This window comes from Oratosquilla oratoria, chromosome 24 (genome assembly GCF_046742065.1).
Source record: "Oratosquilla oratoria isolate Oo_2021 chromosome 24, ASM4674206v1, whole genome shotgun sequence".
Taxonomy (NCBI): domain Eukaryota; kingdom Metazoa; phylum Arthropoda; class Malacostraca; order Stomatopoda; family Squillidae; genus Oratosquilla; species Oratosquilla oratoria.
The window spans coordinates 8,070,654-8,093,157 of record NC_134800.1 but is presented as its reverse complement, the minus strand read 5'-3'; the positions used below and the strand labels follow the sequence as shown (position 1 = coordinate 8,093,157).

Below are 22,504 nucleotides of genomic sequence, written 5' to 3'. Positions count from 1 at the left end.
CCCTCCCACTCCTCCTTCAGCTTCTTTCCGTACTCATTCTCCTTCTCCTTTTCATTCAAAGAGATCACTCTAAGAACCTCCCTACCTTTTGTCCCATTCCTCTTTCTCCATCTATCCTCCACTCTCAACTTACCTTCCACTAAAAAATGATCTGATATTCCCCCACCCTCTCCCCTTAGCACATGTACATCCTTAACTCTTCCTATCATAATTCTATCTACCACTACATAATCCATTAGCGCTCTATCTACCATCCTTCCCTCCACCACCCTCTCCCATGTGTACTTATGCTTTACTTTCTTCCAAAACACTGTATTTGCTATCAACTGTGTTTCTAGACACATTTCCACCATCAACTCTCCACTACGATTCTTTCCTGGAACTCCACATTTCCCAACCACTCCATCGATTGGACCATTTCCTACCCTAGCATTAAGGTCTCCCAGTACTATTACATTGACATTTCTTCCTAAATCCTCTATGCACTCATTTAAATAAAACAAATAAAATACATAAATAAATGCATAGGTATAGTTAAATGATAAACAAACAGGTAAATAGTAAATAATAATAAATTGACATGTAACTCAAAATCAGACAGACAAATGATAACAAAACAAAAACAAATACTATAAAATTAATTATAATCATTGCAGCATCTTCCTTAGGTGTTTATCTAAATGATTCTTAAAGTTTCGAACTGAACTACATTGCACTATCTGTGCAGGAAGTTTATTCCATTCATTAACTACACGGTTGGCAAAGTTGTTTCTACCCACTTTCAAATTGAATCTATTTCCGGACAGTTTGAGACCATTGTTTCTTGTCTGATTCTCATTCAATGTGAAAATTTGGTCACTTTTGATGTCAATTCCCTTTAAAATCTTAAAGACCTGTATCAAGTCACCTCTGAGTCTACACTTTTTTAGGGAAAACAGATTCATATGTTTTAGTCGATTTTCGTATGATTTATTTTTGATATTTGGAATCAGTTTTGTGGCTCGCCGTTGTACTTTTACCAGTCTGTCAATGTCTTTAATGAGATTCGGTGACCATACGGAAACAGCATATTCCAAATGTGGAAGAACTAATGATTTATATAGCTTGTTAATGAGTGATGGACTTTTGAAATCAAAAGATCGCACAATCAGTCCTAGAATCTTATTTGCTTTCTCAGAGGCTGAAATACACTGCTTGGATGATTTGAGGTCGTTACTGATAATTACGCCGAGATCTTTTTCACTATCCACTTTTGTTAACGAATTTCCAAACAACTTGTAATCATACTTACTGTTATTTTTACCTATGTGCATTACCTTGCATTTACTTGTGTTAAATTTCATTGGCCACTTTTCAGACCATTGCTGTAATTTATCTAAATCTTCTTGAATATCTAATTGGTTTGAGTGATCATTTGCCACTCCGCACAGTTTTGTATCATCAGCAAATTTGGAAACAGTAGATTTTAGTCCATGGTCTATATCATTTATATATACTATGAATAGAAGTGGCCCAAGAACGGAACCCTGAGGAACTCCACTTTTAACATTTTTCCATCTAGAGGTTTTTCCATTTAAAACAACTCTGTTTTCGACCATTCAACCAATTACTAGTCCAACCTAATAGGCTACCACTTATTCCGTGTAAAGCTAATTTAGTAAGTAGTCTTTCGTGTGGGACGGTATCAAAAGCTTTTGCAAAGTCTAGATATATTAAATCTATATTGTTTCTTTTGTCATAATTCGAGATAACTGTGTTGTAGAATTCGAGTAAGTTAGTCACGGAAGAACGTTTCCGTCTGAAACCATGCTGGCTATCATTTATCAAACAGTTACTTTCTAAATGATGTTCGATAGCATCTCTGATGATAGTTTCCATTATTTTTCCTACGATTGAAGTCAAACTTATAGGCCTATAGTTATTTGGCTTCTTTTTGTCACCTTTTTTGAATGTGGGAGTAACATTAGCTAGCTTCCATTCTCTTGGGATGTCTCCGGATATGATGGATTTCTTGAAAATAATTTCTAATGGAACAACAATCTCATTTTTCATTTCCTTTAAAATTTTTGGATGCCAACCGTCAGGTCCTGTTGTTTTATTAACTTTGAGTTTATCTATACACCTTTTAATTTTTTCTTTTGTTATATTTGGGAATGGATGCGAAGAGGAGACTGTATGAAGGAGTGATTGTGCCAACAGCACTGTATAGGGCAGAAACGTGGAACATAAGAGAAGAAGAGAGAAGGAGTTTGAATGTGTTTGAGATGAGGTGTCTGAGAAGTATGGTGGGGGTTACTAGGCTGGATAGAGTGAGAAATGAGGAGGTGAGGAGGAGAACAGGGGTGAAAAAGGAGTTGGGAGATAGGGTTGATGAAAGAATATTAGGATGGTTTGGACACATGGAAAGAATGAGTGAAGAAAGACTAGTAAAAGAGGTATGGAAGGCAGATGTGGAGGGAGTGAACATGAGGGGACGTCCTAGGATGAGGTGGATGGATGGGGTGAAGGGGGCTTTGGGGAAGAGGGGAATGTCTGTTGAGGAAGGAAGGGAGAGGACGGAAGACAGAGGTGAGTGGAGAATGGTTGTATATGGATGATGTTGTGATTACATGAGGAGGAATGGGCAGGGGGGTGGGGGGTGGGGTAGTGTGTGTGAGTAAATTTTGACACAGCCCGAAGGGATTTCTCCCCGTCCTCTCCTTATATGCAAGGGGGGACGGAGAGGGGGGGTCGCCGATTAAATGAAGCGGCCTTGCTGTGGATGTGCTGTGTCTTGCGACACTGCTTCTGACCCAGGGCGGTGGGCAGGGTGCAGGGATGACCCGTCATCCAGGAGGTGCTCAGATGAGAGGGAGAGTGGGAGGGGTGTGGAGTGTATGTAGGGATGAAATGGGTGGGAGTGTTTTTATGCCTTTCCCTTTTTGGCTACCTCCCTTGTAAGGGGGAAAAAGCCTTGGTATATGTATGTATGTATATTTACCGTAGTGAGTAAATTTACCCTAGACTTTTCACAGGTTTCAGTTTGGAATTCACTTTAAGGTGTTTCGTTTACGAATACCGAGCTAAAGTAATTGTTTAAGATATTACACATTCCTTCATTTGAATATTCAAGTTGACCGTCATCAGATAATAGTGGACCAATGTGATTCCTAACAACCTTTTTATCTCTAATGTAACTCTAGAATTCTTTGGGATTCTCTTTGGATTTATCAGCGATGTTCATTTCATGTTGTTTTCTTTTTCTTATTGTCTTTTTTAAATCTCTATGTATTGATACAAAACTTTCATAGTCATTAGATGCACCCGAGCACTTATATTTCTTATAAGCTTGTCTCTTTTTAGCAATACTTTTTTCACTTTCTTTGTCGAGCCACTTTGGGCGAGCCTGATTTGGGGGACGTCTGTCCTTAAAAGGAATGTAAGTTTGAATCATCTTAGTGAGTGTATTTTGAAATATTTCCCACATCTGATCACTTGGTCCAATTGGGCCACCATCTCACCCACAGGTTGAGGGCCTTGAGGCCTCATGTGGACTGCACTTGGAGACTACTCTGGCTAGAGGCAGAAATCTAAAATGCAGAAAAAAAAAAAAAGGATTAACTTTGGCTTGTTGCCATGCAATTTTGGTCTAGATTCTTCGTGTACCTTGAAGTACACTGCGCATAACTCTCTCCCTCTAGGGCAAGTTTAGGACAAAGAAGTGACTTAATTCTTGGCAAAATCCGTGGGTACCCCGTGGATTATTATTATTATTATTTTTTTTTTTTGGGGGGTGTCATTTTGGTAATTTGATCAGATTGGAAATGATTTCTTCCCGTCTTCTCTTTTTCTGCATGAGGGGATGGAGAAGGGGGGTCGCCGAATTAATGAAGTAGCCTTGCTGCGGATGTGCTGTGTCTTACGACACTACTTCTGACCCAGGTCAGTGGACAGGATACAGGGATGAACCATCATCCAGGAGGAGCCAAGATGTGAGGGAGGGTGGAGGGGAGAGGAATATATAGGGGATGGAATGGTTTCTATGCCTTTTTCTTTTTGGCTACCCCCTGTGTAAGGGGGAAAATGCCTTTGGTATATGTATGATCAGATTGGATGACCATTTCCCCCACAGGATGAGGGCCACATAGGAGTGAAATGAGCAAGTGATTTTGATTTGGCTACTTCCCTTATAAGATAGAAGCCCTTGATATATAAATTTCCTAAGTGGATGCTTGCTGATTGAGGTCGTGGTGATGGGAATTGGAACCTTGCTACTAGCGAGTTGGTCTAAGGCAGTGGTTCCCAAACCCCAAACTGGGCGGTAAATTACCCCCTTGGGATAATTTAACAAATTTTCGGGGGTAATGGAGGGGGTGACGGGAAAAAAAAAAGTTAATAGTTCTGAAAATCAAGAAGCCAAGAATTCCTCAATTAGGTTCAATCATGCAACTCCATCCATCCCACTGATGATCTTGACATTTTTGAGAATAGTCATTAGAGACGCACAAAGTTCAAATGCAATACATAAACGAAAATATCTCTAGTGTTTTAATTTAGCCATATGTATCAATGTTGACATGTTGACAACATGTGACATGATACACTGGGTTCATGTTGACATGTTGACAATATGTGATAAACTGGGTCTATGTTGACAACATGTGACGTGATAAACTGGGAAACAAGCTGAAAAAGTTTGGGAACCACTGGTCTAAGGGTATGGTTCATTAAATTCCATGCTACAAATTCTGTAAGATAGGGGTGAATGGAGAAGGGTTGTGTATGGATGATGCTGTGATGCATGAAGGGGAGTGGGTGGGGGATGGGAGGTGAGGGAGTATGTACGAGAAATAAATTGATGTGGCCTGAAGGGGTTTTCTCCTTAGTCTCATCCTTTTCTGCATGAGGGGACGGAGAGGGAGGGGTTGCCGAATTAATGAAGTGGCCTTGCTGTGGATGTGCTATGTCTTCTGGCACTGAACAAGATGCAGGGATGACCCATCATTCAGGAGGTACCAAGATAAGAGGGAGGGAAGAGGGTAGAGGGGAGTGGAGTATGTAGGGGATGGAATGGGTGGGAGTGGTTTCTATGCCCTTGTTTTTTGGCTACCTCCCATGTAAGGGGGAAAAAAGCCTTTGGTTTATGTTTGTATGTGAATTCTGTAAGGGGCATTGTTCTAGCCACTTGATAGGAAGAGTTAATGATGTTAAACCAAATCATCTCTTTCCTTAACCCCTTCACTACGGGCCAAAATCTTGCGGGCAGCATTAGCTGCCAGATGTATGATGTTTTGTCATAATACTTGCATCATAAAAAATAGTCACCGCTTATATCGATCGTTCTCTCTTTCGCCCATGAATTTTGATAACCATAGAAAATGTGATGAAGACAGTTTGGAGAGTATGTCATTATGCAGGGGCAACTACAATAAATATAATCAAGACGCCGATATGGCAGCCTCGCGTATCCACTTGCTCCTCATGCCGCCTACGTAGGCGGCACCATATGGAAGAGGTTAAACAATCACACACACCTGATACTAATGTAAACAAGACGAATATTAGGATTAATTCAAATTACATATTATCCTGAAAATATTTTTTATTTCAGAGAATAAATAAAAGCATGTATACTGTGCTACATGATCAGTACCACCATGGTCTGAATCATGCTTTCACAAATATTCTTTGATAGGTAACAAAATGCTAATCAATGTTTGAACATTTTGGACAGTTGTGACGCTGACAGTAATAGAGGGGCCCATAATCCCAGAAAAATCATACAAGGCACTTAAATTAAGGCTAGAAGCTGTTTTTTTTTCTCCTCCTCTGTCTCTCCAACACAAGTTGCCGTTAATTTCCAAACAGCTACAGATATTTTTTGTTCATTCTAAAATAACAAGTAAGGCTTTGAGTACACTATGGCGCAGTACAATGATATACATTCAACATTTTGTGCAGTTTTAAAATTCCATGAACACATATCCCGTTACTGCAGCTAATATACAAGTGAAAACACTAACTGATATTACAGTTGAACACCGATTTCCTTAAAACCATCTTTTTAAAAAGCCTACTGAAGTCTATCATAACAAATTTCAAAATAGAAAAAAATTCTATATGTTAAAAATGTCATACAATGGCATACAATGGTCAGAACCAATCATGTTGTATGTAAGAATGTATCTGGTAAAGCACGTATAAAAGATTTGAGAGGAAAAAATATCAAACAATATTAATTACAAGCAGTTAAGCACAAGAGGATCATTAGCAGCAAGAGACTTCCCAATACTCGGTAACCAATTGAAATTATCTAAACCATTTCTTTCCCTTTCAAACAATTCCTGCCACCTTGCATTCAAATTCCAAAGACCCCAATGATTTTGGTGAAAGATTTCCTTTATTATCAATCTTGTATCTTGCCGAATATAACTGAATGCAACCAACTATTATAACCATCTTGCTTACATTTGAAACAAAACCTATGAAGCCCTTAAGAAATCTTATATGATTGTATTAAATGACTAACTTTTATGGCAGCTTTCTACGTGATTGCCCAGGCACATAGTACCCTTCTAAGTTTCTAGAACTGCCAAAGTATAACTAAAAATTTCTGTCCCTAGCCAGTTTCTAAACATTTCATCTTGCCAACAATGCTACCTACTTATAGCTGCGCTTTTAATAGGAACAGCTGAACCTACTTACATAATATAAAAATAGATCCAAAACAATGAGTTGAACACATGGTAAAGATGAATTTCCCTCAAAACAGAACATTTCAAATATGTAATTTGATTCTAAAACCTGAAGTCAATCTATCACTGATATTCACAGAATATACCTCCATCAGTCACACATTCTGGGGGTTACTGGTACAAAAGAAAAATCCTATAAACCGAAACTATAGCAAAACACTGCACATATCTCTAACTGGTCTACTAGGTAGCACAAATTAGCAAGTCTGTTTAGATCTTAGAGGTGAATAATGCTGAACTCGTTGGCTGCAAGAAGTTTCCCTCAGCTGAGTAAAACTGCCTGGTATAGAATGGAGTGCCTGTGGCAGTCGAGAGGGAACCTTTCAATACGAGTCTCACATCACAAATTTTGTCAAACACAAAGTGATCTTTATCGTGTTGAATCAAATCATATTGCATTTGTGATTTGACAAAATCTATACGGTGCATTACCACACTGAATGGATTCATTTTAGTATCAATAACAGATTGACTTTAGTTTCTGCTCAGTTTAGGATACCTTATTATAACTAAACCTAGCCTCTGAAATATATAATTCATTAACTACTGTATATATTTCCCTCTTCCCTACGTTGATCTCAAAACCACTGATAATTGCACCTAGTATGTTATCAGATCTAAGACATATGAGGAGCACTTGTAAAATATCACATTGACACCAAGAGCTGCAAACACTTTATTTGACACTTCTTACATTGAATTACAAGTGTCCATGTAGGGCTGTCAAACGGTACACAGGCTGAGTAATCCCTTTCTCCAAATTCAAATTGGAACACCTATGTACAATAATTACAACTGATGGTTGTATATGTGACCAAATATGTACGTAAAAAAACAAAAGGGAGACAAAAAGTATTGGAGTCTTTGGTTTGAGATTAAAAGATTATATGAGATGAATGATTAAAATGAAGAAACAAAATGCCTTTTGTCTTTTTTGTTTCATTATCATGAAGCTGCAAGGCTAAGATATACATTCATTTCATGAAGAGATTGAAGTTATAAAGGTAAGCATAATCAAGCAAGTCAACTAAAGCAATATTAGAAAATACAGAATACTATATAGCTCATTCACATATGGGACCACAAGGTTTTTGAAAGTAAAAATAACAGGTTTTTCACTGAAAAAAGGGGCTAACTATATAGGTGGGATATCTTTTATGTCTATATCAAGTGTAGCAAACAAGTGGTAGGTGGTTAAGATCATCGATAATTAATATGACGTGCAGTTCTCTCTTTCAATTAAATCTTAACCTGACAGTGTGAAAGCAGTTTCTTATTCTTGACAATTTTCTACAGAACTATATGTTCCTCGTTTCATGAGAACTTTTCATGTTCTCAATCACACACTTGTATAAAATAAGCTCTGATGCTGCCACAAGTCTTGGCTGCCTCAAAGAATGGAACAATTTTTCTTGTTTTTCTTTGCAGCTGTTTTAGCTGGGGGTCTCTCTGCTGCCTGGAACTTCCTAACAATTCTCACAAGCTCATAGAAAGACTGGTCAACATTCATGCGAATCTTGGCTGAGCATTCGATATACGGAATTTTAAACTGTCGGGCTAAAGTATGAGCTTCTTCCGTTGATACCTGTAAATGGAATTCAATGTCAATATCTCTCTCAAAAAAAAATATATATATATATAAATTAGAAGATGTCACAATCCTAATACTGTATTAAAAAACAGTTTAAGAAAAAAAAAATGTGTATATATATATATATATATATATATATATGCTAATAAGAACACAGGTATGTGTGTTCACTTATGCAAAGTAGACCACTTGGAAAAAAGAAACTAACGAAGCAGAGCGCTTTCATATATTACATCTTCAGTGCAACAAGTACATAGTAATAGAAATGCATAGATAATATATACATGAAAAAAGGAACAAGGACAGTTTTTAATTAGGGTAGCAGACAATTACCCCCTGGAGGGCGGAAGGTCAATGGTGGTGGGGCGACATCAGGTCACAGTCGCCAGGGTCAATGCTTCCACTAATAATTGTAGGGCGACATCAGGTCACAGTCGCCACCGTCAATGCTTCCACTAATAATTGTAGGGCGACATACAATTATTAGTGGAAGCATTGACCCTGGCGACTGTGACCTGATGTCGCCCCACCATCATTGACCTTCCACCCTCCAGGGTCACCTAGGTCATCTAACCTCTTCCATAAGATGATGTTTATGTAGGTGTCACAAGAAGCGAGTGGGTCTGTGAGAATACAGTACTACCTCTCATTAACGGACTAAAAGGGGGGGGTAACGGTGTCCGTTGATGTGAATAATCCGTTGATTTGGAATGGTTTTTGGGTGGCATAGTGATTGCACGCACTAAACAACAGCACCAAAAACACAGTGAAAACACCGCAAACACAGATAATTAATGTTCGTTAATGAGAGGTCTCACTGTACTGGTGTCTGCATCTTGATATATTTATTTTGTAGTTGTAGCCGAGTGACCCCTGAATTCTGTGAACTTGCTTGATCACATTTCGTGTTTATTGTTACTGAGAGAAAGAGAAGGAGTAATACAGCAATGAATTTATATTTTATAAAGTGAGTAGTGATGCATCAATCATCATACCTCAGGCATCCAATTTGAGTGGAATTACATACACACTTACCAATCGCCGCTTGTGCACATATTTGGGCCCAGGATGTAAACCCACTTCCGGAATTGGTGGTATTTTATGTCCTGGGGCCAACATTTGCTCAAGTGGTGGTTAGCGAGTGCTGAATTAAAAGACCTAAGTGTGTGTGTGATTCACCATGGTCTTGGATCACGTGTTGGACTTGTGATTGACAGCTATTTCTCTTCTAGAAGAGAGCTCAGAGCTCATATATCACCGATCTATGGGTATTGCTGTGACCTTACATGCACACACACACCCCAACTCCCCACCTATGAAAGTTAACCCATCCACAGCGCAGTGATACTGAAATTATTTCAGCCTTGGGCATGATTCAAACCTGGACTGCTGTAGTGGCAGTCGGGAACTCTACCAACTGTGCCATGAGTTGTATGTGTGTGTATATAATTCCACTCCCATCCACCACCCTTACCTCCCTCTCATCTTAGCTCCTCAGGGATGATAGATCATCCCAGTCTCACACCCACTACCCTGGGTCAGAAGCAATGCAGCAAGGCACAGCTATATATGACTCAACAGCACAGTTGGTAGAGTCTCAGACTGTCAGTACAGGGGTGCCTGTGGTACCTGGTTCGAATCCAGCCCAGGGCTGAAATTATTTCAGTATCGCTGCGCTTTGAGTCTTTACTCCAACTCTCGTGGGCGGGGAGTTGGGGGTGTGTGTGCGTGTAAGGTCATAGCATTACCCACAGATTGGTCATACGAGCTCTGAGCTCTCTTCTGGGAGGGAAATAGCTGTCGATCACGAGTCCAACATGTGATCCAAAGACCAAGGTGAATCACACATGGAAAGAAACTCAAAAAGGATAGTTATAGAAGAGATCTGAAGAAAAACAGTTTTCCACACAGAGTGGTGGACACTTGGAACAAACTGGACAAAACAATAGTGTGTGCAAAAACCATACACGAATTTAAGGGCAAACTAGACATTGCGAGATACAAATGGGACACCACGCAGGTAGCTCCCTTTCCCGTAAGATACAATTAGGTAAATCACACACACTTAGCCCTTTCCCCTTTATGGGGCAGTGGTGGGGAGGTTGAGTCAGAGCACATACCCACTAAAACTCATTTATGCCCTTTCCATCTCAACACCCGATTGTAATGAATTTGTGATCTCAAATCTAGGGCTGACAACAAGTTTTGGGAAAAACACATTTGAAAATGTGTTCACTTGGTATTTAGGAAAGGAAGATACACAAAATATAATTTTCTGTGGTTAATCAAACTATGTATTAATCTATCCCCTTTTCAAAGCATACTTCTCCATCTTTGCATTAGTTATTCTAGTACAAAGATATATAATTTTTGAGTGACACACACCCACACACAAGCCAGAGAACCGGGGTTCGATTCCCCGGTCGGGCGGAGATAAGTTGGGTTTGTCTCCTTTCATGTGTAGCCCCTGTTCACCTAGCAGCGAGTAGGTACGGGGCGTTAGTCAAGGAGTTGTGACCTTGCTGTCCCGGTGTGTGGTGTGTGAGTGGTCTCAGACCTACCCAGAGATCGGCTAATAAGGAGCTCTGAGCTCACTGCCGTAGGGTGGTGTCTGGCTGTCTCGACAGAGACTGCAGCAGATCCGAGGTGAATACACATAAAAAGAAAAAGAAAAAATCAATCGATCCAGTTTGATGGCAAGTAATTCTTAGCATTTCTTTACATTAGCCCCTTTAAAAACTTACGAGTCTCTGATGTTCCAAGTCTGCCTTGTTGCCCACCATGAGCATTGGGAATTCATCACGGTCCTTGACACGAAGAATCTGTTTGTGAAAGCGAAGCATTTCTTCAAAACTGGCCCGGTCAGTCACGGAGAAGACGAGGAGGAAGCCTTCTCCCGAGCGCATGTACTGCTCCCTCATGGCACTGAATTCCTCTTGACCAGCAGTGTCCAGAACTGGAAAAAGTGAATATTATTTTTCCTCTTTCTCTACTGTGGACACCCAGAACTGAAAAAACATGAAATATTACAATTTATCTATTTCCTTGATGTGGGTGTGCTTTAACTCAGTCATCTTATACCGGTGTGAAATTTTGATGCACACACACATACATACAAAATAAACTGAATTATTAAATTTAAATATGATAATAGAAAAATAGATACAGCCCAATTTGAAACTATATGAATTTGTAGTCAGGTATGAGAACTGGAAAGCATATTATTTCCTGTGCCACAATTTGATATAATTAAGTAGATATGGTATACTGTCTCATAGTATGCAGCAGTGAAAAATCTTTCCTGAAAAAAAAAAAAATATATATATATATATATATATATATATGAAGAGAGTAATAATGGTTATATTGCTATTATCAACAAAATATTAGTAATAATACTCGTATACATAGATTAGCCTTTTCTACACACACACGCGCATATATACACACACACACACTCTTTCATCTTGACATCATAAAGGATAAGATGTCAATATGGAGAGCAGTAGTGAGTGGAGTTCCACAAAGTTCAGTGTATGCACCAATAATGTTCCTTGCTTATGTCAATGACATCATGGAAGGAACAAGAAGCTATGTCAACATATTTGCAGACAATGCAAAAATGAGAAGATTGAAAAATGAGGATGGTAATTGCAAAAAGATCAAGACACCATTTCTGCTTGGTGCCAAAAATGGGAAATGAAGTTAATTAAAATAAAATCAATAAAAATAAAAAGCAAAGTATTGGAAATTAGTAATAGTGGCAAAGGACCATCCTTAAACTATTCCCTGGGAAGTAAACACATTACAAAAGCAAGATAGGAGAAAGATTTGGGAATGTTGATAAAAGACAATCTGTCCCCTGATAGACAAATCAGCAGGAGACATATATGGACTACTGCAGAAGATAAAAGTGGCATTTCATTATATGGATCAAGACATACATACATACATATACCAAGGCTTTTTCCCCCTTACAAGGGAGGTAACCAAAAAGGAAAAGGCATAAAATCATTCCCACCCATTTCATCCCTGACTACACTCCACCCTCCCTCTCATCTTAGCACCTCCTGGATGACAGGTCATCCCTGCACCTTGTTCACTGCCTTGGGTCACAAGCAGTGTCGCAATACACAGCACATCCACAGCAAGGCCACTTCATTAAATCGGCGACCCCCCTCTCCATCCCCCCATGCATAAAGGAGAAGACGGGGAGAAATCCCTTCGGACTGTGTCAAAATTTGCTCACACATACTACCTCACCCCCCCATCCCCCTGCCCATTCCACCTCATGCATCACAACATCATCCATATACAACCATTCTCCATTCACCCCTGTCTTCTGTCCTCTCCCGTCCTTCCTCAACAGACATTCCCCTCTTCCCCAAAGCCCCCTTCACCTCATCCATCCACCTCATCCTAGGACGTCCCTTCATGTTCACTCCCTCCACATCTGCCTTCCATACCTCTTTTACTAGTCTTTCTTCACTCATTCTTTCCATGTGTCCAAACCATTCTAATACTCTTTCATCAACCCTATCTCCCAACCCCCTTTCCACCCCTGTTCTCCTCCTCACCTCCTCATTTCTCACTCTATCCAGCCTAGTAACCCCATCATACTTCTCAGACACCTCATCTCAAACACATTTAAACTCCTCTCTTATGTTCCATGTTTCTGCCCCATACAGTGCTGTTGGCACAATCATTCCTTCATATAGTCTCCTCTTAGCATCCATTCCCAAATGTCTATTTCTCATTACACTCTTTAATCCACCAAGGCATTTACTCGCTTCTCTCAATCTACATTCTACCTCCACCTTCACTCCACCTTTTCCTGCCACATTTGCACCCAAGTATCTAAAACTATCCACTTCCTCCAGTCTCACTTAATGCTCACTTCCAGACTACTGCCACTTTCACCCCTTGTACATCCGTCTGGGGTATTCTCCCCATCTGGGGTATTGGCTGCATGTTATTGTGGCAAAGTGGCATGCAGTTGATACTTTAGGGTCTATATGGGGCGCCCCTACGGACCAGAGCCACACATTATTTTGGCTGTGATAGAGGAAAACTCTGTTCATAGAGAAATGATGACACTTTTATACTACGACTGTTCCTCCGTTATGCTGTCCCCCAACCCCTTGTTACTGTCCTATACAATTTCTCTGAATATTCATTTCCTTTTTCGCCTACCTTCCCTGTGGTGGGGGAAAAGAATACTGCCACCAAGTAATTCCACTTGGATCGTAAGAGGCGAAAAGAAAGGGACGGGGATTGGGACTAGGCATCCTTCTCCTTGTAGCCCCACAGGGGACATTCCTAAAAGGAAAAGCAATGGATCAAGAGATGGAAAAACAAGAACTGCTCCTTTCCTTTATACTACAATTAAACAGGTATGGAAGAAGAAAGAAGGAGAAAAAAAGAGAGAGAGAGATAGACAGAGAGAAAGAATAGGAGATGGGATCTAACAAGCGCTGCTCCTTTCTTGTATACTATAATTAGATAAATTCAAAAGAGAAAGTGAGACTTGGTGGTGGTATCAATTTGAGACATGACCACAGAGAAAAGAGACAAACTGGCCCTGGCGAATGCTGTTTTTGGCAATGGGGTGAAAATTAAGTGCCAACACTCACAAGTGTGGGAAAGTGTAATTAGGATGTTTGGCGGGCACGTCCTAGGATGAAGAAGAAGAGGAAATTTTATATATATATATATATATATATATATATATAAAAGAGTTGTTGCCAGTTGTAACCTGTTGTGTGAAAGGAACAGTTAAAATATGGCAGAAAAATTGTGTCCAGAACGTATATCGAATGCCAGCCTTCGGGGCTGCACCCCCAGTTGATGAGAACGACTTTAGAGACAGGCAGGGGGGAGATGCTCCTTCATGACGCCATCCCACGGGAACAGCTCGTGTAGGTGACCATTACTACAGGCGACCTCATCCGTGTTGTTCATGAATATCGTTGCTTGTCTACAAAAATAACTTTCATCATATGTGAGGTAAATGCGCGGAACAATACTGTACTATGTCATAAACGTTCTATAGATCTACGAAGTGACGTTCTGAAGTGTTTCCACCCCCCCCCCGCGCGCACGCACACACAAACACACAGAATTATAAAGGCATAAAGTCCTTGATAAAGAAGACTTATTAAATTGGGATACATGAAACACAAGAGGACATGGAAGAAAGCTAAAATAGGACAATTATAGAAAAGACCTGAAAAAGAACAGCTTTCCCCACAGAGTGGTGAATGTACAGTATGGAACACATAAGACGAAAGAACGGTGTGTACAAAAACAATACAAGAATTTATTAAGAACAAATTGGATATGGAAAGATACAAAGACGGGACACCACGAGCTTAGCTCCCCTTTCCGTAAGATACAACTAAGTAAATACATGCACGCACACACACAAAACTTAAGGAACTGCCTTAATTAAGTGGAGGGTGTTAGTGGCGTGTACTGATAGTAAGTGGTAGAGGATGGGGAGGGGGAGGGGGAGGTGGAATGGAGGAGAAAGAGGAAATTAATGGGTAGTAGTGATAGTAATGTCGACGATAATTCGAAGTGATGATTTGTGGTGTTCGACAGCTAACGAGAAAGTAGATTCCGGTAGTGTCGTCACAGCGTTGATGTGACCCACCACAAATAAATAAACTCCGTAAATAAATAAAGAAATAAATAAGCGAATAAGAAAAAAAAAAAAACCGACAACGGGGCAAAGAAATAAAATATTCACGATAGTAGTAAGCTCAATTAGTACTGGCAGCAAATGATGTTTGAGATCGTCATGTCTATTTCGAGGTTTCGTACACACAAGGACGTGTACACGCACGCGCGCGCACACACACACACACACACACACACACACACAGGCAACACTAATAGCATATAGATTCTCTTGCAAACAAATCTTACTTGAAGAAGAAACATATTTAAGGCGTAACAGGAAACTGAGACTACAGCTTCGCAAATATGCCAGCATATATACATGGTATCAAATAACGCAAGAACTGCTACACAAGCAAAACAGTCGTGGGGAGAGGAGAGAGAAGAGAGAGGGAGAGGTAGAGAGAGAACTAGGTGACGGAATACACCAAGAATAACCTTACAGTGCAGCCAACATTTTGAGAGGGGGGGGGGAGGGGGGGGCGAAGCTTCAGTCCAATGCAAACTGTGAGAACTTTAAATTTGGTTGCAAGAACGCTACATACTCTAGAATAATGACATCACCATGGGAACCCACATGGGTTATGGGGAGCATTCCCCCCCCCCCTGGAATTTATGAAAAAAATAAATAAATAAATAAAAAAAAAACGCAAGGAAAATACAGTGTATGATTGATGAAAGTCAAAATGCAACTCGTGTAGATCATGGAAATATATGCATATGTGGCCAATTTGAAGTATCTTGTTACAACATTACACCATAAAACACACACACACACACAGACGTCCCTAGATACAGCCTTGGTTGGATTACGATAAAATTATGCCAAATATTGCCAGAGATGTTCAACAAATCCTGGGATTCTGACGACGATACAGATCAAATATGGCGCACACAAACTCACCATCCCACGCTCATACAGCGTGACACGAGTAACCCATAGTATGCAAAACCCGGTCGGTTGCGGCGAGCAGTTTTTTTTTTTTTTTTTTAGGGCAGACATTGGGTCTCCTCCCCGCCTGTCCAGGGCTGTCGAGAACACAAACATGGCGTACGGAGAGTCATTTCGCCTTTGTTTACCCAATCAAAATACCCCTTCATTATCGCGATCTTCTCGGCTGAAAGAAATCGTCTGGAGATAACTTCAACACTGAATACAACCAGCTTCTGCACAAGTGTCTGCCAAGGTCCTCAAAGCATCAAGACGCGAATTTTAAGAGAATATACACCCAAAACTCTCTTCAAAGTAACGGGTGTTACAGCACTGTACTTTGACACTCTCTCTCACACACACAAACACACACAAAAAAAAGGAGAAAAACTTGTGTGTGGGGCGACCGGAGTTCTTGAACGAACGAGCGAACGAGCGACTGGGTGGCTTATGAATTGAAATTAAGTGGTTCTCATGAACTCAAGTAGGGGCGGTAGTCAAGACTCACGGAACAGTGCCTCTCTCTCTCTCTCTCTCCCCCTCTCCTTCTCGTTCTCTTTCAGATACATACAGATGTGGGAAGGAACTTGTGTGTGTGTGTGTGTGTGTGTGTGTGTGTGTGTGTGTGTGTGTGTGTGTGTGTGTGTGTGTGTAAAGAATGCCTGGAAGAGGACCAACAGGGAGACCTCGAATGAGATGGATAGACGGTGTGGATACGGAGATGGACAGAAGAGGAATAAAGCCACCTTGATGGAAGCAGCACAGGACTGAAGGGCATGGAGAGGATTGCTGTTGGCGGACCAGAATCTACCTGAGGCTCAAGGTCCAGCGGAGTAAGTAGAGTAGTAAGTATATAAAGATATCTCTAGGGATGTGCACACGCGTGAAGACCTCCACATATAGAAACACTCGAAGGCTCTAAGGGAGGGGTCACACACATACATACACACACACGGACACGAATCAAGATGGACAGTAAACTTTTAAAAATACTTTATGTAGGCGGAAGGATTCTGTGGGAAGATGAAGCACTAAAGGTAGCTGCCCCTTTATCTTTTTTTTTATATCCTGACGTCATAGCTACAACCCCTGGAGAGAAGAGCACTTACGTCATGCGATAGCATCATCATCACCTTTTGTGCCATTGTACGAAAGAGAGGAAGAGAAAAGGATTATGTAAGGATAGACATAGGATGCACAAGGGAAGGTGAGAGGGGGAGAGAGAGAGAGAGAGAGAGAGGATAGAAAGAGAAAGGAAGAGACAGAAAAGTGTGTGTGGGAGAGAGAGAGGGGAAATAGAGAGAGGATAGAAAGAGAAAGGGAGAGACAGAAAAGTGTGTGTGTGTGTGTGAGAGAGAGAGAGAGAGGATAGAGAAAAGGAGAGGTAGAGAGAAGGAGAGAGGAAGGAGAGAGAGGAGCTCCTCCCACGTGGTCAAGATTGTGACGAATGCCAACACAAGAGTGACATCAGGAATTTCGCTCGTCAGTCCAAGCGAGAAGCTGCTGACAGTCTGACCGCTGGTCAGTGACAGCATCACTGCGCCTCGCACTCCACCGGAGCACTGTCGTCGTTGATCAGCGACGGAGAGCCAGAAGCAAGTATACATGCAAAAACCTTCACGTGACAATTGGATTATGCTTCATACATGTTTCATATATTTCAGAATGTGTTTCATATGTTTATGTTCTATATATTTTCAGGAATGGTGAGATTCTACCAAAGGTAACGTGTGGAAAAGAAGAAGAGAAACGAGGAGGGACCAAGGAGGGGAATGACCTCACTAATATGGCCGTTCTACGATCTCTTCGCTTTGCTGATTTGTCAAAAATAATTCAAATTGAAGCATCACACTAGTACAACCCTAGGCTAACACACACACACACACACACACACACACACACACACACACACACACACACACACACACACATATATATGATATATATATGTAGCGCCAAGATCCATGTAGACTATCAATGAAGAGCTTAGAAGACTAGCTTCAACATCGAAAAGGTGTGGAAGCAAAGCATATATATATATATATATATATATATATATATATATGTATGCTTTGCTTCCACACCTTTTCGATGTTGAAGCTAGTCTTCTAAGCTCTTCATTGATAGTCTACATGGATCTTGGCGCTACATATGTATATATATATACATATATATATATGTATATATATATAATATATATATATATATATATATATGTATATATATATATATATATATATATATATATATATATATATATATATGTATATATATATATATATATATATATATATATATATATATATATATATGCTTTGCTTCCACACCTTTTCGATGTTGAAGCTACAGTCTTCTAAGCTCTTCATTGATGAGTCTACATGGATCTTGGCGCTAAATATATACATTATATATATATATATATATATATATATATATATATATATATATGCTTTGCTTCCACACCTTTTCGATGTTGAAGCTATAGTCTTCTAAGCTCTTCATTGATGAGTCTACATGGATCTTGGCGCTACATATATATATATATATATATATATATATATATATATATATATATATATATATATAATATACATACACATTTATATATACATATATTCTCTCTCCCGGGCTTCGCTTTGGCCGTGGGTGAACCTGACGACTCACACCCTCCTCCTCCTCCTCCCCACCGCTCCTCTTCCTCCTTTCAAGATAAAGATGCTCCCTATCCTAACAGGCCCGACTATAGAGTAGTCTAAAGGCTGAACTGAAAGGGAAGAGTTGAGTGGATGGACGGGAGGGGGTGGGAGGGATTGAGGGAGGGGGAGGGGGGGATTAGCGTCTCTTAAAAACAGGATCTCCCATTGCACAGCCAACCGGGCAACCCACATAGGTCACAACGACACACACTGTCAACTATAAAGGAGCTCTATATACAGTGGTGTGTGTGATTCACCATGGTTTTTTGGATCACGTGTTGGACTCGTGATCGAGAGCTATCTCTCTCCCGGAAGAGAGCTCCGAGCTGCTATATTGACCGATCTATGGGTAATGCTGTGTGATCTTACATGCACGCACACACAAACTCCCCGCACACGAGAGTTGGAGTAACGACTCGCAGCGCAGCGACACTGAAATAATTTCATCCCTGGGCGGGATTCGAACCCGGATCGCCGAGGTGGCGGCCGGGAACTCTACCACTGTGTGAGTGTGTGTAAGACTGTATAAGCTTGTTCAATTTCCACATGTCCCCCCTTTTGTTCATTAGCCCTTTATTGAACAAAATCGTCTGAAAGAGGTCATGGCCTTTTGTCGACATATTAATCAGAGGGGGAACCTCATACGCAGACATACATATGCGGTATGCGGTTGTCAACTCATACAAACACCATGTGTGCGTGTGTGTGTGTGTGTGTGTGTGTGTGAGGTATTAATCGGGCTCACACTGTAGATTAAGAATATATAAATAACAAATGAAATAAATAAATATTAATAAATATTCCAAAGACCTTGCGCACAATGAATTACCGGAGGCAGGTATGTTTATTCAGTTGAAAAAAAAAAAAAAAAAATTATCGGCCACTCGATGCTGGTATGTCCTCCTGTTATCTCTGTAGCCGATAAGGTGTCGTGAACTGATAAGGAAAAGTGCCGCGGCCGAGTTGGTTGTCTTCGTAAGGCCGTCACTGACATACCTGTTTTATACACATACACACACTAAATATATATATATATATATATATATATATATATATATATATATATATATATATAGTCGCCTCGAAGACAACGTTCTGATTCTATCTCTCTATTTAACCAAGTTCACCTAAGTCTTCGGCAGAAGGTGAGACTTCTGCGTCAGGTGGAAGGAAGAAGCGGAGGCGACATTTCTACGTCTCGGAGGTGCGGTAGACCAGTTTCGCATATATATATATATATATATGATTTCAGACTTCAGTCCGAACCACAGCCATACCAACATACCATATGCACTTCTCACCATACCAAAACCGGATGAAGCCACCATGGTGAAGTCCAGAGGCTGTATCGTCCCTTAGGGGAAAGTCCGGTCCTGCATTGGACCATTAAGGCTGAACTTCTGGTGATAGCGGGATCGCCTTACATGGATGTCAACTGGGGCAATTCACGAAGGTAACAACACAAAGATAACAGTTATGATAAAAATGTTGACACAAGAGAAAGAGAAAGAGAAAGAGAGAGAGAGATGGAAACAAAAGTTTACGCCAAAACACTTGAGAGTTATGAAAAAAGGTTACGCTAAAGTACCTTGGAGGTGTGTGTGTGTGAGAGAGAGTGTCAGCAGAGTGACAGAGGTCACATCGAGGGGTGGGTGTGTGTCGATTCGGGTCTAGTATCTACTTGGCTCTCAGTCCAGTTGACAAATGGTACGGAACTGACAGATAACAGGACGAGGATGAGGAGAAGGAGACAGACTGGGGGAGAGGGGGTGATGAAGAAGAGGAAGATGAAGAGAAAGATGATGAGGAAGCGGAGGAGGGCGAGAGGAGGAGGAGATAGATTGGGGGAGAGGGGGTGATGAAGAAGAGGAAGATGATGAGGAAGAGGAGGGCGAGAGAAGGAGGAGGAGGGGAAGAAGAGGAGGAGGAGAGAGACTGGGGGAGAGGGGGTGATGAAGAAGAGGAAGATGAAGAGAAAGATGATGAGGAAGAGGAGGAGGGCGAGAGGAGGAGGAGGAAGAGGGGAGGAGGAGGAAGAGGGGAGGAGGAGGAGGAGGAAGAAGAAGAGGGGATACTCCCAACTCAGGAAGTGCAACAAGAGTCAACATCACTCCTCATCCGGCACTAAGCGTCCTATGCGGGAGTCTACTGGTCCCAGGCCCTTCCCCTCCTCCCCCCTTCCCCCCGTGGGACTCCCCTCCCCCCTTCCCCCCGTGGGAACTGTACTACCACTGGGTGCCAACCGTGTCACATAGCGTAACCACGCATTCGTCGCTTAACTGTTTTCATGTCACGTAGGCAGAAGCGGTCTACATCAAGGAATGGTACCAACTACTAACAACAACAACAACAACGACAATGACAATAACTACCGGATTCACTTACTTCTGGAAGGGCTTTGCGACATCTCCATATACTGTGTATATGTATGTATGTATGTATGTATATATATATATATATATATATATATATATATATATTACAGGTGAGAAATGTAATCACACATTTGTCAATCACGTTAAAACCACTGTTGGAGTAGAAAAGACTGGATACGGGGAATCTATATACTGAAGAGGATTGCAGTTTGCAATCGAAATATATAGATTCCCCGTATCCAGTCTTTTCTACTCCAACAGTGGTTTTAACGTGATATATAATATATATATATATATATATATATATATATATATATAGTAGACTACACCAGCACAAAATTGGAGAAGACGGGACCCGACGAGCGTTATTCCTTTCCTGTACACTACACTTAGGTAAACACACACACACACACACACACACACGACTCGGTGGCGCGGTTGGTAGAGTCTCAGACTGTTAGTACGAAGGTATCGGTGGTACCTGCTTCGAATCCTGCCCAGGGCTGAAATAATTTCAGTATCGCTGCGCTTCGAGTCGTTACTCCAACTCTCGTGGGCGGGGAGTTGGGTGTGTGTGTGTGTGTAAGGTCACAGTATTACCCATAGATCGGACATACGAGCTCTGAGCTCTCTTCCGGGAGGGAAATAGCTGTCGATCACGAGTCCAACACGTGATCCAAAGACCAAGGAGAATCACCTACGGGATATTCTCAAAACCGTAAGAAGTGAGAGAGAGAGAGAGAGAGAGAGAGAGAGGGGGGGGGGACTAAAACTAGTCGAAAACACACCAGGAGGCTCTGATATCTCGTCGACAAAAATGATTGTGGTGGCCAAAGACAAGCTGCATCCTCCCGCATCCTTTCGATCGTGACTGACTGGGAATGTAACTATGACTTACTGCACAGCACGCGGCTGGGAGAACTGTCGAGGCGGAATATCCTTTGCTTAGAAACTAATACTATTATAACACACACACACACGGCTCGGTGGCGTGGTTGATAGAGTCCCTGACTGACACTACGGCGGTCCGGGTTCGAATCCTGCCCAGGGTTGAAACAATTTCAGTATCGCTGCGCTTCGAGTCGTTACTCCAACTCTCGTGGCCGGGGAATTGGGTGTGTGTGCGTGTGAGGTCACAACATTATCCATAGATCAGTCATATGAGCTCTGAGCTCTCTTCCGGGAGGGAAATAGCTGCCGATCACGAGTCCAGCACGTGATGAGAAGGAAGATGAGAGTATGGATGACGCTGCCAACACAAATATTATATAAAAAGAAGCGATTGATGGAGATTGTAGTGTTGACGGCGATGGTGGTGGTGAAGATGGTGGAGGGAGAGAAGGTGGTGAGGAATGGTGGTGAGAGAGGCACGTGCATACTCGCCACCACCACCACCAGCGTCCTTGACGATAATTAAGGAAACACGCGTCACTGACGACGACGACGACGACGACAAGACAGAGAGGGAAAATACGAACGATTACTATCATTATTAT

The 22,504-nt window shown here is 41.2% G+C and overlaps 1 protein-coding gene across 2 annotated transcripts in view; it reads right to left on the bottom strand.

Annotated features, from left to right (window-relative positions):
- Positions 1–5,563: 5,563 nt before the first annotated feature.
- Ras64B (ras-like protein 2) overlaps positions 5,564–22,504 on the bottom strand; it is a 74,628-nt gene continuing 57,687 nt past the window's right edge. For both annotated transcript variants that reach the window (XM_076207566.1, XM_076207567.1), the window contains exons 3-4: positions 11,070–11,281; positions 5,564–8,319 (exon numbers count right to left, since the gene is read on the bottom strand). In XM_076207566.1, the coding sequence (XP_076063681.1) occupies positions 8,125–8,319; positions 11,070–11,281 (407 nt within the window). In that variant the 3' untranslated portion in view covers positions 5,564–8,124. The remainder of the gene's footprint in view (positions 8,320–11,069; positions 11,282–22,504) is intronic.